The sequence below is a fragment of the Nothoprocta perdicaria genome, unplaced genomic scaffold, assembly GCF_003342845.1.
Source record: "Nothoprocta perdicaria isolate Ctin4 unplaced genomic scaffold, notPer1 scaffold_52, whole genome shotgun sequence".
Taxonomy (NCBI): domain Eukaryota; kingdom Metazoa; phylum Chordata; class Aves; order Tinamiformes; family Tinamidae; genus Nothoprocta; species Nothoprocta perdicaria.
The window spans coordinates 4,138,078-4,151,990 of NW_020455777.1; the positions used below are offsets into that span (position 1 = coordinate 4,138,078).

General features: G+C 35.9%; 1 protein-coding gene across 1 annotated transcript in view; it reads right to left on the reverse strand.

Annotated features, from left to right (window-relative positions):
• Window positions 1-13,913, reverse strand: part of ENPP1 (ectonucleotide pyrophosphatase/phosphodiesterase 1) — a 39,143-nt gene that overhangs the window by 12,619 nt on the left and 12,611 nt on the right. Inside the window, exons 7-16 of the mRNA XM_026048189.1 lie at window positions 13,117-13,236; window positions 12,117-12,226; window positions 10,985-11,050; window positions 10,606-10,678; window positions 8,661-8,769; window positions 7,278-7,409; window positions 5,694-5,725; window positions 4,568-4,695; window positions 3,349-3,418; window positions 344-431 (exon numbers count right to left, since the gene is read on the reverse strand). Of these exons, the coding sequence (XP_025903974.1) occupies window positions 344-431; window positions 3,349-3,418; window positions 4,568-4,695; window positions 5,694-5,725; window positions 7,278-7,409; window positions 8,661-8,769; window positions 10,606-10,678; window positions 10,985-11,050; window positions 12,117-12,226; window positions 13,117-13,236 (928 nt within the window). The remainder of the gene's footprint in view (window positions 1-343; window positions 432-3,348; window positions 3,419-4,567; window positions 4,696-5,693; window positions 5,726-7,277; window positions 7,410-8,660; window positions 8,770-10,605; window positions 10,679-10,984; window positions 11,051-12,116; window positions 12,227-13,116; window positions 13,237-13,913) is intronic.

Below are 13,913 nucleotides of genomic sequence, written 5' to 3' on the forward strand. Positions count from 1 at the left end.
AAGAACCCCCTCTTGATGAGAGATTATGAATTAGCCAGTATTAGTGAAGGCTAGGAAAGTGTCAGTTTTGGAAAAAGCCAGAATCTGTGGAACATTAATAGCAACCAAGGAGAAATACAGATATCAGGAGTGACAGGTATAGCCCATTCACCTGTTAGTCCTTCAAAAGTTGGATATTTCTCAGAAATAACAACTTTATTTGGGAAAAACAGCAGTAAGCCTAAAGGCTTACTGTACAAACTTCTACAATTTCTACAAATTTCTACAACACTTAAATGTTCATTTTAAATATATTTTATAAGGTCTTAAAGATTATGTTTTACTGAACAAAGACTGTACTCACCACACATCAAATTATAGACTTCAATATTTTCAAATGGATCAACTTGAGTATGAAACTTGAATCCCGGACCAAAGCCAATAAATATAGCCTAGGATTTTCAAAGACACAAAATAGAACTATTTTTTCAAAGAKGTTAAAACAGAAAATATCCTCGTACTCTGACAGTGTTTTCTTTAAAGAACTTTACACTTTAGCAACATAATATGGATGAAGTCAGAATGGAGGTCTTTCTTAAAAACAGAGATTTTTTTTCCCAAGAAAATAACTAATCATAGGAATTTTAAAGAGGTTTGAATAATACATTGAAAAATAGTAGCAAATAAATATTAGGAGACTTGATTCTGACTCAYTGTTCCCTTTAAAAGTTGACTTCAGTAATTTATGAAGTTCCTTGCTCTCTTCCCTGCTTTTGAACAGTTTAAATTATTTTTCTTTAAGAGGTTTCATAGAAAACGTTGAGCCAAAACAACTATCATTTCCTGTCCTGTAAACAATTCGAAAGCCTTTAATCTGAGGCTGCACAAACATTTGTTGGTGGTGATGCTTTAAATGCCTTCAACTATTGCAAAGTTGCAGCTCCTAGCTCTGGCTTGCAGCTGTTCGTTCCTCTCTCTGCATCACATCCTGAGCCCTTCTGGCACAAGCAATGGTGTAGCCATACAGTGAACCTGATCCAGGAACTTAGCCAGGGAAAAATATTTTTTTTTTCTGGCTCTTTTTCATCTGGRTCAGTTCCTTGGCCTGCTTAAACTCTGCAGTCACAGACCAGCTTGCACTAGCGRACAGAGGGATCTGTGCAAATTTGAGAACAAAGAGGCAAGGGCAGCAAGCACTTCTACTCAGCTGCTGCTGATGATGATTTTTACACTTACTAGTGAAACAGATTACAAGGGATGGTTTGCCTTCTAAAGAAAAGTCCATTTTCTTAAGATCTCAAGTCTCTGCAAACGATGCTATTGTCTTAGATTACCTATATATGCAGTACAGGTTAACTCAACTACAACTTCTTTGAGATTTAAGCATAAGGCTGGCAGCTGTCATTCAATAGATATTGAAATCAAAGTCTGTAAGGTAATAATTTATTCAATGCTAATTTGCACCATTTGAGGCAAGAACTTACCGTCTCAGCTTTGCTGAAATAGTTGATTATATAAAAAATGCTGGTATAATGCTAGCCACAGAAGAATAAACCATACTCTTAAAACCAAGCAGGATTGCTGCTAACTGTCAGTCCCAAATCTGGCAGAGATTCAACTCATTGAAAAAATATAATGCACAGAGAGTAACAGAGAGAAAATATTCTAAACTGGTGATCATGTGCTATTTTTAATGCATTATTAGATATCTTACCACCAGACTTTACATTGTCAAATCAAGGGAAAAGAGTAGGTTTGTAAAACTGAACAAAACTATTTATTAAAGTCTATCATTAACTAAAAAAAAAAAAAAAAAACCCCACTATATAATTTTACCAAATGTGAAAAAAATAAGGCTTCTAAAATAAAATTTTTATGCTTTATTTGAAATATATTAATCTTTTTATGAAATATATTTAAATTGATTTTTGAATACAGAATTAGATGGGCCTCACTAAGGATCTCAGTATTTCCCAATCTCTTGTATAACACACTGTAATTCTGTCTCTTTCTCCCTCTAAGTCTTGTCTAAGAGATTTGGAGAATTCTGTTCTTATTTTCAAGATGATTGATATGGTCTCTATTGAACATGGCTACCTCAAAACACTGATGATATTTTTATGATATTTTATCATGAAATAGCAGAACTGCAAATTTAGGAGGTCATTTAGCCAGTCTTTGCTAGACACAAAATGAACATGAATGATATTATTTCTGAAAGGGAATCCCCATATGGAAGTTTCACAGTCTTCCAAGGGAACCTCTTTTACTCTTTATTGGTTAAATAGCAAAACAAAATGTTTTCTAATAATCGAATTAAGTCTTCTTTATGGCAACTTAAGCTTGTTACTTCATGTCTTCCTGGACACAAACAAACAGGATAGCCTTYAGCAGCCAAGGGCTGGCTAGCTCTGCTGGGAAGAGATCCCAGAGGACCTAGCAGAGAGCAAGTTGAACATGAGCCAGGAGCGTGTCCTGGCAGCCGGGGCAGCCAACAGCATCCTGCGCTGTATAAACAGGAGGAGGTCGAGGGAAGTGATTATTCTTCTCTACTCAGGTACTCGTTATACATCTAGATTTTGCATCCCCAATACAAGGAAGACCTCAATAAACAAGTTCATCACAAATTCAGCAACAGGTCTAGCTAGTTGAGGGCTGAAGCTCCTGCCCATGGAGGCGAGATTGAGGAAGAAGGAGTTATTCAGCCTGGAGAAGAGGCTGCTTCAGGGGAACTTAAGAACAATCCCCTTAACATGTGTGATGAAGTCACCAAGACAACAGAGCCAAGGTTTTGACGATGCTGTGTGGTGGGAGATTGAGAGAAAACAGGCATAGACTAAAACAAATGAGGTTCATACTGTATTTAAAACACTTTTTTTTCCCACCCTGAGAACAGCTAAACAGCAGAGCAGACTGCCAAGAGACATTCTACAATCCTCCATCCTTAGAGATTTTCCAGATTGAACTGGTCAAAAATCCTCAACAACCTGGTCTGACCACAGCTCACTGTGCTATGAAACAGCAGTTAGTCTAAAGAACTCTGAGAGGTCTCTTCCAACCTGAACTCTCCTATGAGTCCTTGATTTGAAAAACTATTCTTAAGCTGTTTGTTCCTCTTTTTGATGTAAAAGGAAAACTAGTTGGCACGTGTCTTTAGCCAGGTCACTCTGGGGCAAGTTTTACTGAGTTTTTGCCCTACAGTTTTCAKAACAGATTTTTTCCTGTGTTGGTAACAATAGCACTTATCAAGGGAATGAGAGAGGGAACAAAAGGTCTTAGGTCTCACAGATCTCAAAAATCACAATCCTCAACAATAGCATTCAGAAACAGTCTTAAAAATAAGAGCTAGCATAAACATTCAAGACTCACCTGCATACTGGGGAAGCGATTGTCTGAACCATGGAATCCACCTCTGCAATTTTTAATCTCAAATGGTCTCCTATTAAAAATTCACAGTTTATATAATTCATCACAATTTAAAAAAATATACTAGTATAACTTATATTTAAGGATCCACTAGCGCTGGTCTGACAAAGCTTTTCAAGGGATTTTTAATAGGGAACAAAATACTTAAGCTCTGGAAGAGAATGCCTTTAAAACAGAGGACGGTTTTCACTGCAGATGTTATCCCTGTGGATATTCTCAGGTGCCCATGCTAGAGCTGTTTTTAATCAAATGTCATAAAATACAAAAACAACATGTTTTTTCCCCCCTCAGAATTTTAGAATTAGAATAGCTTGCTCTTCGGATAGCAGATTTTCACTTCACTACCATCTGCACAACAGCACTTTATTGTATATTATATATTTTCTTTTATATTGTTAACGAACACTGCAATGTAATTTAGAGCATTCAGTTGAGGATGTTACAATGTAATAAAATCAGTGTCTGATATATATTATGCCTTCTTGCTTAAATGTGTACAGTTATAGAAACTCAAGCTAGATTTGCATGTTTGCACGTGTTTTCGGCACTGTACAGCCGGATGCATTCAATATATGGGCCAAAAAAAATATTATGCAAGAAAAGAACTATTTCTTTATCCCCAAGGTACCACACTTGGTATCCCAGAGGTATAGAAAGCTATATTACAGAGTATGCCATCACCCCAGGAGTTGTAAGTGCATTGATCAGAAAGCATGTGGCAACTAGAGACATTATGTTCAACGAGCTCCATGTATGCTTGATGTACGCAACACTCCCAAGGCTGATTCAAGCAGACTGCTTACACAAATGCTTAGCTTTCATGACTCACTTTGGAAGTTCCTTGAAGCATGGCAAAATGTGATCAAAGGTCTGACAAAGGGGGAACTTAATTTATGGTATTTGTGTCTTAAAACCTGCCGTTGTCTCCATACTCTGCAGAGAGACTATCCATAACTAAGTTTAGAACAGTCCCTCGCAGATCCTTCCCTACAAGCTGCAGGGAAAAGTGCAAATTATTTCTCTTTGCAATGTCCTTTCACTTCAAGAAAACCAGAGTAATAGACTCCAGTAGAAGTAACTGAACTCTAAGCACTTATAGTAGAAAAGTTTGGGGAAATAAGAATTCTTGGCCATATCATTAGTACTGAAAATGGTAACTTACCTAGCAAGTTGCCACTGGGAATTCAAATAAAAATGTACTGGTTCAATTCGGTCATTATTGGCAAAATGAAAACGTTTCGGAAGATGCTGCTTCATATATGCTTTGAAAGGCTGATTGGGGTCCATGCACTGAAATATTTAAATCATTTGCAACAACTTAAGACAACGGGAGTCTCTCAGGTGTGGAATCATATTGTCTGCCACATAACTATGAATTGTTTAGAAAACAAGCTCACTAGTTTTGCATTTAACTGTTATTAAAAGAATATCTGTTTACCATCCATTCATTTCTTATAGCTTATGATTCCACAGAGTCTAACAGCATTGCTCAGAATTAATAAAGTATTAAACTGATAGAATAACAGTGTGATATATTCAAATGGTAGGAGACTACCCAGGCTAAGAATGCTACAACTTTAAAAACAGAAGGTCTTGGACATAGTAGTTTTAGAATGATCACTCTTGGACAGATTTTTCCCCTCATTAAGATTAATTAATAATAGTAATAATAAATAAATAAAACCTTAAGAGTAATAGYGGAAATTTGAAGCAATCTATAAAAACTTCATAGTTTTCACTGATGGCAGTGTGCACACAACTCAAAGGATCTTACRCTGCGGTGCAGTGATCAGGCACACAGCAGAGAAGCTAACTCCTTAGGCTAGCATTGAAAAAGAAAAGCCATCACCATTCTCTCTCAATATCGCCTTTCAAAAGGCATAGGGAAGCAAATCTGTGCTTGCCTAAAATGTAGCTGCTACATTTTACACTCCCTCGGCCGTAAAGCAGTATGATCCAGATACACAAGATGTGCAGCAGGATACAGTGCAAGCCAAGAGCAGGTGAGAAGAAATGAAAACAAAGCCTTAGTTAATGCACAACCACGGATAGGCATATGACACCTTATTAATGTTAATTTTGACTTTCCTTTCCTCCACGTGCAACTACTGTTAGCTTTTCTTTTCTTGTTTTGTTTTACTGTACTACACATGGAAGGTCAATAATCCGAAGAAGCAACATCCAAGCCTACAGGCCATTTAAGTGGCCTAGCAAACAATTAATACTGCAAAATAYCTGTAGAACGTCAGAAGGAATTAAGCTAGAATGACATGTAAGAGGACACTCACCGTGAGGTTTCTGACAATGCCTTCATAATTAACTGGAAGAATCATATGTAAGAATTAGTCACCTAAGTTTAAAAAAATCAAATGTAAAATGAAAGCCTTCTAATCATATTAATAGTTTAGTTACAAGCAATTTCTAAACCTAAGTAAATTATTTCACATGAATGAAAATCATGTGGAGCAACACAAGCAATCACTAAGCCGACAAGCTATTGCTTTTATTAAATTTTAGTCCAGGATCATCTCCAGAGCCTCTCCTCTTTTTAGTTACATACTTAAAACTTTTAAATTTTAAGTATATTAGCTATGGTGAAATGTAAATATTCACCAATGAGGCACCTAATTGTTGTGTTAATCAAAAGCTTGTTCCTCTTGCTTACTAATAAAATTATTAAAAAAAAAAAAAAAGAAACAAACAAATGGAAATTTCAAGAAAGCAGTTCTATCTGGCAAGCCTCCTTACAAAGGTAGCCAACTGCAAGTTATCCAAGATTCACAACTTCTTAGACTCAAGCCAAAAGGCACCATTACATCATTTGGTTTGACATCTTGTATAACACAGGCCATTACACTTCACACAGTTATCCTGCCCTGAGCCTGATATTTCAGTGCTCAACTAAGGTACCTAAGAGATTACATGTGCAGTGGAACCATTAATAATTCCTACACAGATGCATACAGTGCTACAAAAACAGCCAGGCTACCCCATGAAAACATTGCATGTTTCAAAATTAACAAACACTCTGCTTTTTCGTTGCCTCGACTTGTTTCTCCAGGGAGAACCTGGAACTGCATTTGTTTGAAGTGCTTGGATCAAGCATTAAAGTGAACAGTATTTAAAGTGAGTGGGGGGTAGAGCTTTAAGGGGGTTGGGGAAAAGAAGTTTAGACAGAAATGAATTTGTACAAAAGTGAAAGGCTATGATCAGTATTTAAAAAACAAGCAAGCAAACAAAAACAAGCCCCTGCTTGTTAAAAAACAAGCAAGCAAACAAAAAAAAGCCCCTACAGGCATTAAATATTCCCCTGAAACAGGGCTGCATGATGAATTAAAGCCTGACATTCAAAAGAGTTGACTTGAGTTTTACTAGGTGGTTCATATCTTATTGACTCAAAGTGTTCTGTCATCAGGCCACTAGGATAAAATCCATATTTTAAAAGCCAAGAAATAATCATAGTAATCATAAAACACTCCCCTACATCAGAAATACTGTAGCTCTACATATAATCTCCTAAATCAGAAAATAAGTTGAGACATGAGAGGGGATTTGCGGGCTACCTTGGCTACCAAGCACCTGAGTCAAAGCAATGCCATTAAAGGTGCAAGAGCATATACAGCTGGTCGTTCCAAGGCAGCCCGAAAAATCAAGCTCTCGGGATCAAGTACAGGCATTTCCAGACCTGCAAAGTCTAGTGGTCTTTAAAAGCATGGTGGCACTCTCGGTACTTCCCCTTTCACCATGGCCAAGRTTGTCCCTCATTGACCTCCCCTCAAGTATACCCACTGAATATGCAGATCCCAAGTTTGTTCTCAGAAAACATTAAAGTGCATAGCCAAGTGACAAAAATTATTTTAGCAACTACATACAAGAGAAATACTCATCTGGAACATTATTAGGTCTTAAGCGAGCGGCAGGGCCAGGTATTATCAGGAAATCTTGAACATTGTCCAGATAATTGTTCAGATACGCAGTTTTTCTACAGCTGCCTGCCTCCATTCCTGCACAAGTAAAGAATTTAAAAAAAAAAAAAAATTGGGAGTCCTGATGTGAAGTAGTCTTGCTGAACAGACATGGAACTTAAATTGTAGAAAGTTGAAACATAATTTATGCCATTTAAAATATATAAATATGATATAATATCATATCATATAAATATGATACAATATATAAAAATGATATATTTATATCTTTTTTTTTTCCTTAATCAGTAGTCCCAAGTTCAGATCTAAGGAGATCAAATACTTATATGCATGGAAGAAAACAAACTAAAGCATTAAAGAGATACAAAATCAGATCTTTCTTCAACCCAGAAAGATATAAATCCAGGAAGACATGGATCCAAATGAATAAATGGATCACTATTCTTCTCTGAAGGGGAAGGAATCATATCAGTCTAAGAACAGCAGTAACACTAACACCAAATATCCATTTAATCTGATGTCTTGAGAAATATATACTAATCAGGGCAGGTAAGGACTTATCTTTCCCTTTGTATTCCTTATCAGTTCCCAGGAGTCAAAGGGACTTCCTGAGCTGGAAGCTGTATTTGAACTCTTGTGTTTGATAGTCCTGTGACAAACTTACTCTCCATTAATTCCTTAAACACTTTTTAAACCAGAAGAGATGTTTGTTCTGGCTCATACTAGATGTCAATGAGTTCTGCAAGTCAATTTTATGTTGCATGGAAGTGTGTTTATATTTTGTTAGGGAAAAAAAAAAGATAAAACAAGAACTTGATTGATAAAATACATACATTTTCATGAAATACAGAAAAACTATTTCAGAAATAAAGTGAAATTTTATATTCCAAGCTTTGTAATTATAAATAAAGGAAGTGATTTTTGAAAAAAAAAAATGGCTTTAATTTTATTTTCCAGTAASTCACAAACTATCAGTGTGACAGTTTAGTTAAGAGAATAAAATGAAATTTATTGTTCTCAAAACACTTTCAAGTTTTATTTTATTAATTTTATTATCTGGCAATGGCAGCAGGAAGAATTTGGAATAAAACATGAAATGAAAAATTTTAATGCCTCTGTTATATTCTCCCCTCTCCCCTTCACTTCTGAAAACCAATAATCTGATATCACCTACACTGATCATCTCCTGTATGATCTCGATAATATAAATGCAGTGTATAGTCATTTGCTCTTTCCTTAGCACTACCAGAAATATGGGCATAAGCTCAGAATATTACTCAATAAAAAATGCAAACAAATTTTTGATGTATTTTACAAAATCAAATTTACCATGATCTGATATAAAAATAATGTTCAGGCACTTATGCAAGTTCAATTGTTTGAGACCATCCATCAGCATCCCAACTATGCTGTCCACTCTCTGTAATGCCAAAATGACCTGCCAGACAAAAGTAGGGATGTAAAGTAACTGTAAAACACTTTAATGTAAAAAAATATATACTTTAGAAGAAATTAATAATTTTAAGATGTAACAGAATATACTAACAATGAAAAATGATCTACTTCTATAGACCAAAGCTGGAGGCAGTTCTGACCTAAGTGAGGCCAACCATGCTGCAACCCTCAAGCACATGACAGGGAGCACTAACTAGAGGAACTGTGAGGATGGGAGGTTTATAGCTTTCTCAACATCCCATTAAACCTTTTTCACCACTGACAATTCTCAACGTTCTGCACCCTTTATTTACTGGCAACAGATTCAATAGGCACATCTATATGCCTAAATAAAGCGTGAGCCTGATGATGGGCTAGAATCTACACTGCTTAGTGTTACTTCCATCTACAGTAGACCAGCTGTAGCTACACTGTATAGCTCTTGGTTCCAAATTTCTTTGAATCCCACACTGTATCAAGACCCAGGAACATTTTTATATATTGGTATAAAATATCTATATATATTATATATACAATATTTATAAATATTGTATATTTATATCTATTGGTATAAAATATTTGAAAATTACATTATAGCCAACCAGAGTGTTTTTAGAGCATGGAACTGAGGATACATACTGCATTATCAGGGCACAACTGGCAAGCAGCCTGGGAGCACAGGCCATGATGRGAACTAGAGGACCATACAGACCAAAGTCAAACCTGTAGCACTCTTTCTAGGACTTGCACTGAGGAGCAGCCCTAGAACAAACACTCCCTGAGAGTGCAGCTTAACATTGAATGAGCTAGTTTAAGAAAACTGAAAACAGTAAAACAACAAGCTAACAATTTAGCTTTTTTAAGCATCAGGGTTCACATCCTAGACCTCTATTATGTAAGTAACAGCCTTCGGGGTTACTTTTCAATATGTGCTAAGTAAACAAAGGATTTTCTTTTAAAATTAAGTCACTTGGTTAGAAAATGAAGGTACAAATGTAAACAGCCTTTCTCAGTGTGAAGAGAAATGAGAGTTGCTCCTTGGGAGATGGATTACAACTTCTCAGCCTGTTTAGCTTTGTGTATTTCAGACAKAGAGAACTTCAGATTCCTATATTGGCCAAAGCAAAGGATAGCCAGTTTAAAACCTTACACTGCAGCTGCAATTAATTGTCTACTAATTGACTGCAGAATTACATTTGTCCTTCAGTTTCTCACCAAAAGCGTAACTGCTCAGACCTGAAGAAGAGCCTTTACTGTTGATACCACCACTGAGGAATCTGTTAGATATCTGGAAGCTTCTCAGTTCAGGWCAGTGGGGCTGTACAGTTAGTTCTGGAGTTACTGAAAGCTTTCTCTTTTGTATGATAATTGTATRTGATATTCCATAACTGTAAAGAATGGTAATTGTAATATGAATTTCTATCCACCAAAAATTGGACCATCACTAGCAAAATCTCTGTTTTTTTCTGGTTGGTGTTGATCTGGTTAAGATCAACGCAAARAATTAGTAGAAGTAGCTAAAACAAGGGGTTTACATACAAGGGATACCCAAAACTGCTTTTGAAATTTTAAAGTTTTCAAAAGAAGAAAGATAAAAATCAAATTTTACTAAATAGCCTGTTCATTATTTATCTTGTATTGAAGTCAGTTATGGACTGTCTATTCACAAAATCTTTTTTTAATATATGTACTGAACATTTTGTTGGTTATCCACCTAACATAGTTTATGAAAATTTACTATGGAATCAGAAAAGAGTTTTAAATTAGAAATATATATATATAAATATACATTTCAGATATATATAATATATAARTACATAACAACAAAACTGTTACTTACTCCACTGCTTACTGGTCCAAACCTATGGCCCGAGGAATCTGGTTCTTCTAAATACAGAGTGTAAAAGTGTGGTCTATATCAAACAGTACCAAAAATGTAATATTTTACATACAKATTGAGACAGTTTGAAGAGAATATTTCAGCAATGGATATCAAACATTGGAAACAAATCTATCATTCAGACAAAGGATATATTAGAGGAAAATTGAGGAAAAAATAGGCATAAAAAAGGGTTTCATAGAAACAGGTTTGCAGTAAGTAGCATTTTGACATTGTTAAAGCAACAAGATATTGTAAATACAATTTCTGCTTTAAGCAAAGTAAACAACTCATCACAATACCACTGGAAGAGATCTTACATTAGTAGTTATATACCTACCTTTCATTTTCGGGTAATTGGAGCCAGCGAAGAACAGTTACCACTCTTTCTTCAAAGGGAATTGAGCTGTATCACAAAAATAAAAAATCTACCATGTTTTCCAGATTCCATCTATGCTCATTTTCTATGGTTCTGCAAGTGTCTAATCTAAAAACTTAGTTAGTCAGTGCTCTTCATTGACTGCAATGGAATTAGAACAAAGCTCTCAGTATCACTTGCCTTCATCATACAAACAGAATCATCATTTTTAAGATGCAATGCCACATAAACTGTGCAGGTTTTCGTTCCTGAAAAACTCTTGGTATTTTCCCCCCAATTTTGAGTGTAAGCTGTCATATCACATCAACTGGACAAAAGACTGCCACATCAACTTCTGAAGTAGACCAACAATTGATCTGTATCAACAGTAATTCAGCTACCTAGTGCAAGTTCAATTGAGCATGTTTAACTTACTAGAGAAATAGTAAAGTCAGGGAAGAATCAGAATTCCCATGCTAAGGAAGTATGGAAAGGTGTAGAAAAGATAAGACAGGTTTGGGGAAAAAAAAGACTGATCATAAGTTAAAAATGAAAAGTCCGATTTCTCAGGAGAGATTTGAGATAATTAGGTAAATCATGATAAACTGATTCATGTAGTAATTTCATTAGGCAGAAAATGTTTAATGGCACTGAAGAGCAACCACTGAATGAAAAATTGTCACCTTAGCGTAAAGTATTTTGAAAATCTGTAATGAAAGCAATGTTACACTGGAGAATTTTACCACAGTGAACAGTAAAACAACAGTTGTCATGGACACTATCATGTCAAGACTTCATCTGTTTATTGTAAGGGAGTTTGGGATTGAATAACTCTAAAAACATCCATAAAACATTTGTGTAAATAGAAACAAACAAACCATAAGTTTTAAAGCTTCAAAACTATTCTTAAAGTAGCTTTCCCACATATTCCCTGTAAACTATTTGCTGAAGAATTATTGACTAAACACAGATTTTTTTTCCCTATTATAATGCATAATGGAATCCTACTGTTTTTCATGTCATGTTCACAGAAAAGTTTTATCACTACTCTGGGAACTACTTCATGGCAGCATTTAAAATAAAGTAGCCATCCAAGACAGAAGAATTTACATACCCATTGTATTTTTCAAACAGGTTTGGAAAGCTTCCATTAACAGCTACATCTGACCCAGGCCAGAAGAACGTACCCGCTTTTAGACCTTGATACATAGCTGTTAACCAAATCTGCAGGAGGAGAATGATCATCATTACTGGTGGAGCTTGCTGAAATACCTGTGTGACAAATTCAATACCAACCCCAGCAGTTCTGAACCTCTGACAAAACTACAAATGCATGCAGAACATGCAAGACATCTAATCTTCCATATCATCACCAACTACAACCACAATATACCATCCCGTCTGATTTCATGTTACAAATGGTCACATCCTTTCCACTGCCATGACATGGGAGAGACAAGACAGAAGCAGATACTATAGTAGATACTCTCCCACAGAGAAGAGTACTAACGCAGTAACAGAACCAGAAAGGTCTTGAGAATAGTGCAGGAAGAAGAAAGGATGAGAAGGCTACAAACAGCTATGCCTCAGATACTTGAAAATACAGGAACGATCATTTGCTGATTTTACTGCAGATCTCATGATCTGCAGATTTCTTTCTGCTCTTAGCATGTTTTCTTGTCCAAGTCATGTGCTACTTTCTTCTTAGTGGCTTAAAGGCCTTCTACTGTATGATTAAACAGCAAGGTTTTCTTCTAAAACTGCAAATTTAGACTCATAAATGAGGGTAGAGCAAAAAATTTACTACTTCTAAAACTGATGGCTCTGTTGATTTCCTGGGAACATCAAGACCACCTAACTTGGAAAACATGACAAAAATCTGCTATCTCTSTTAGTTATTTTGAGCTAGTTTTCTCCCCAGAGAAAATTCCATTTAAGCCCAATAAAATGTATTACACTGTCATTTTGTGCTCAAGCAAGGCAGTCCTTAATTATGCTGAGTAATGCCTCTTGGCTGACCTGAGGCACCCTCTGTTTCAAGATCACTGTGCATCCAAGCAAGATTAAACAACATAGCAGCTCACTGTACCCTTCAGTAGTGCACTAATACTTACAGGCTGTCCTTGGTACCACTGTGGATTAAACTTTTCCTCATTTCTAAGGGTGAAAGATGCATTTCTTTTTGGGTCATATATCTTGTTATCAATTATACCATGAGATTCAGGATACAGTCCCTGTAATTGACAGTAAATCTTGTTGCAACATTACAAAGAAAGAGTTGTGTTCTGGCTACACAAAAGGACATTATAAATTGTTCTGTGGACATATTTGTCTTTGTGAGTCTTCTTCTCTACCAGTATGTCCAGTCACAAGATTAATATCTTCATATATCAATGTTACATAAAACTATAATCTTGACTCAAATTTCATGTAAAGATAGCTGATCTAGGACTTGGAGAAATTAATTTTGTGGTTTTGCTCTGCCTCTTGACACCTACTTGCTTCTCAGTGAGATGATAAAATATTCAAGCCATTTTCTTTGGAAAGTTAAGTCTCTTTCAGAGTCTGTGCATTTGTTGTATCTTTAGTACCAGTGATCTCTACKACCTTGACCAGGTGATCAAGAACTCTAGTTCAGGCAAAGGTTTTCAAAGCAGGACTGCACATCAGCTAGATGAAAGACCTAGCTGGGAATACCAGTGTGTAAGCAATGAGAAAAGTGCACTAAGGTACCAGCTGTTAGTTATGGTTGACTCACAACTGTGCTCTCACACATACCGATTCCCTTAGATAAGAGGATGGAGCAACAGCACCAGTGGTACTCTGACAAACACCATAGGCTGACCATTTTCATAAGAGTTGAGCTTTATTTTGCATTTAGGAATACTCTTACATGATTTTCAAGCATGAT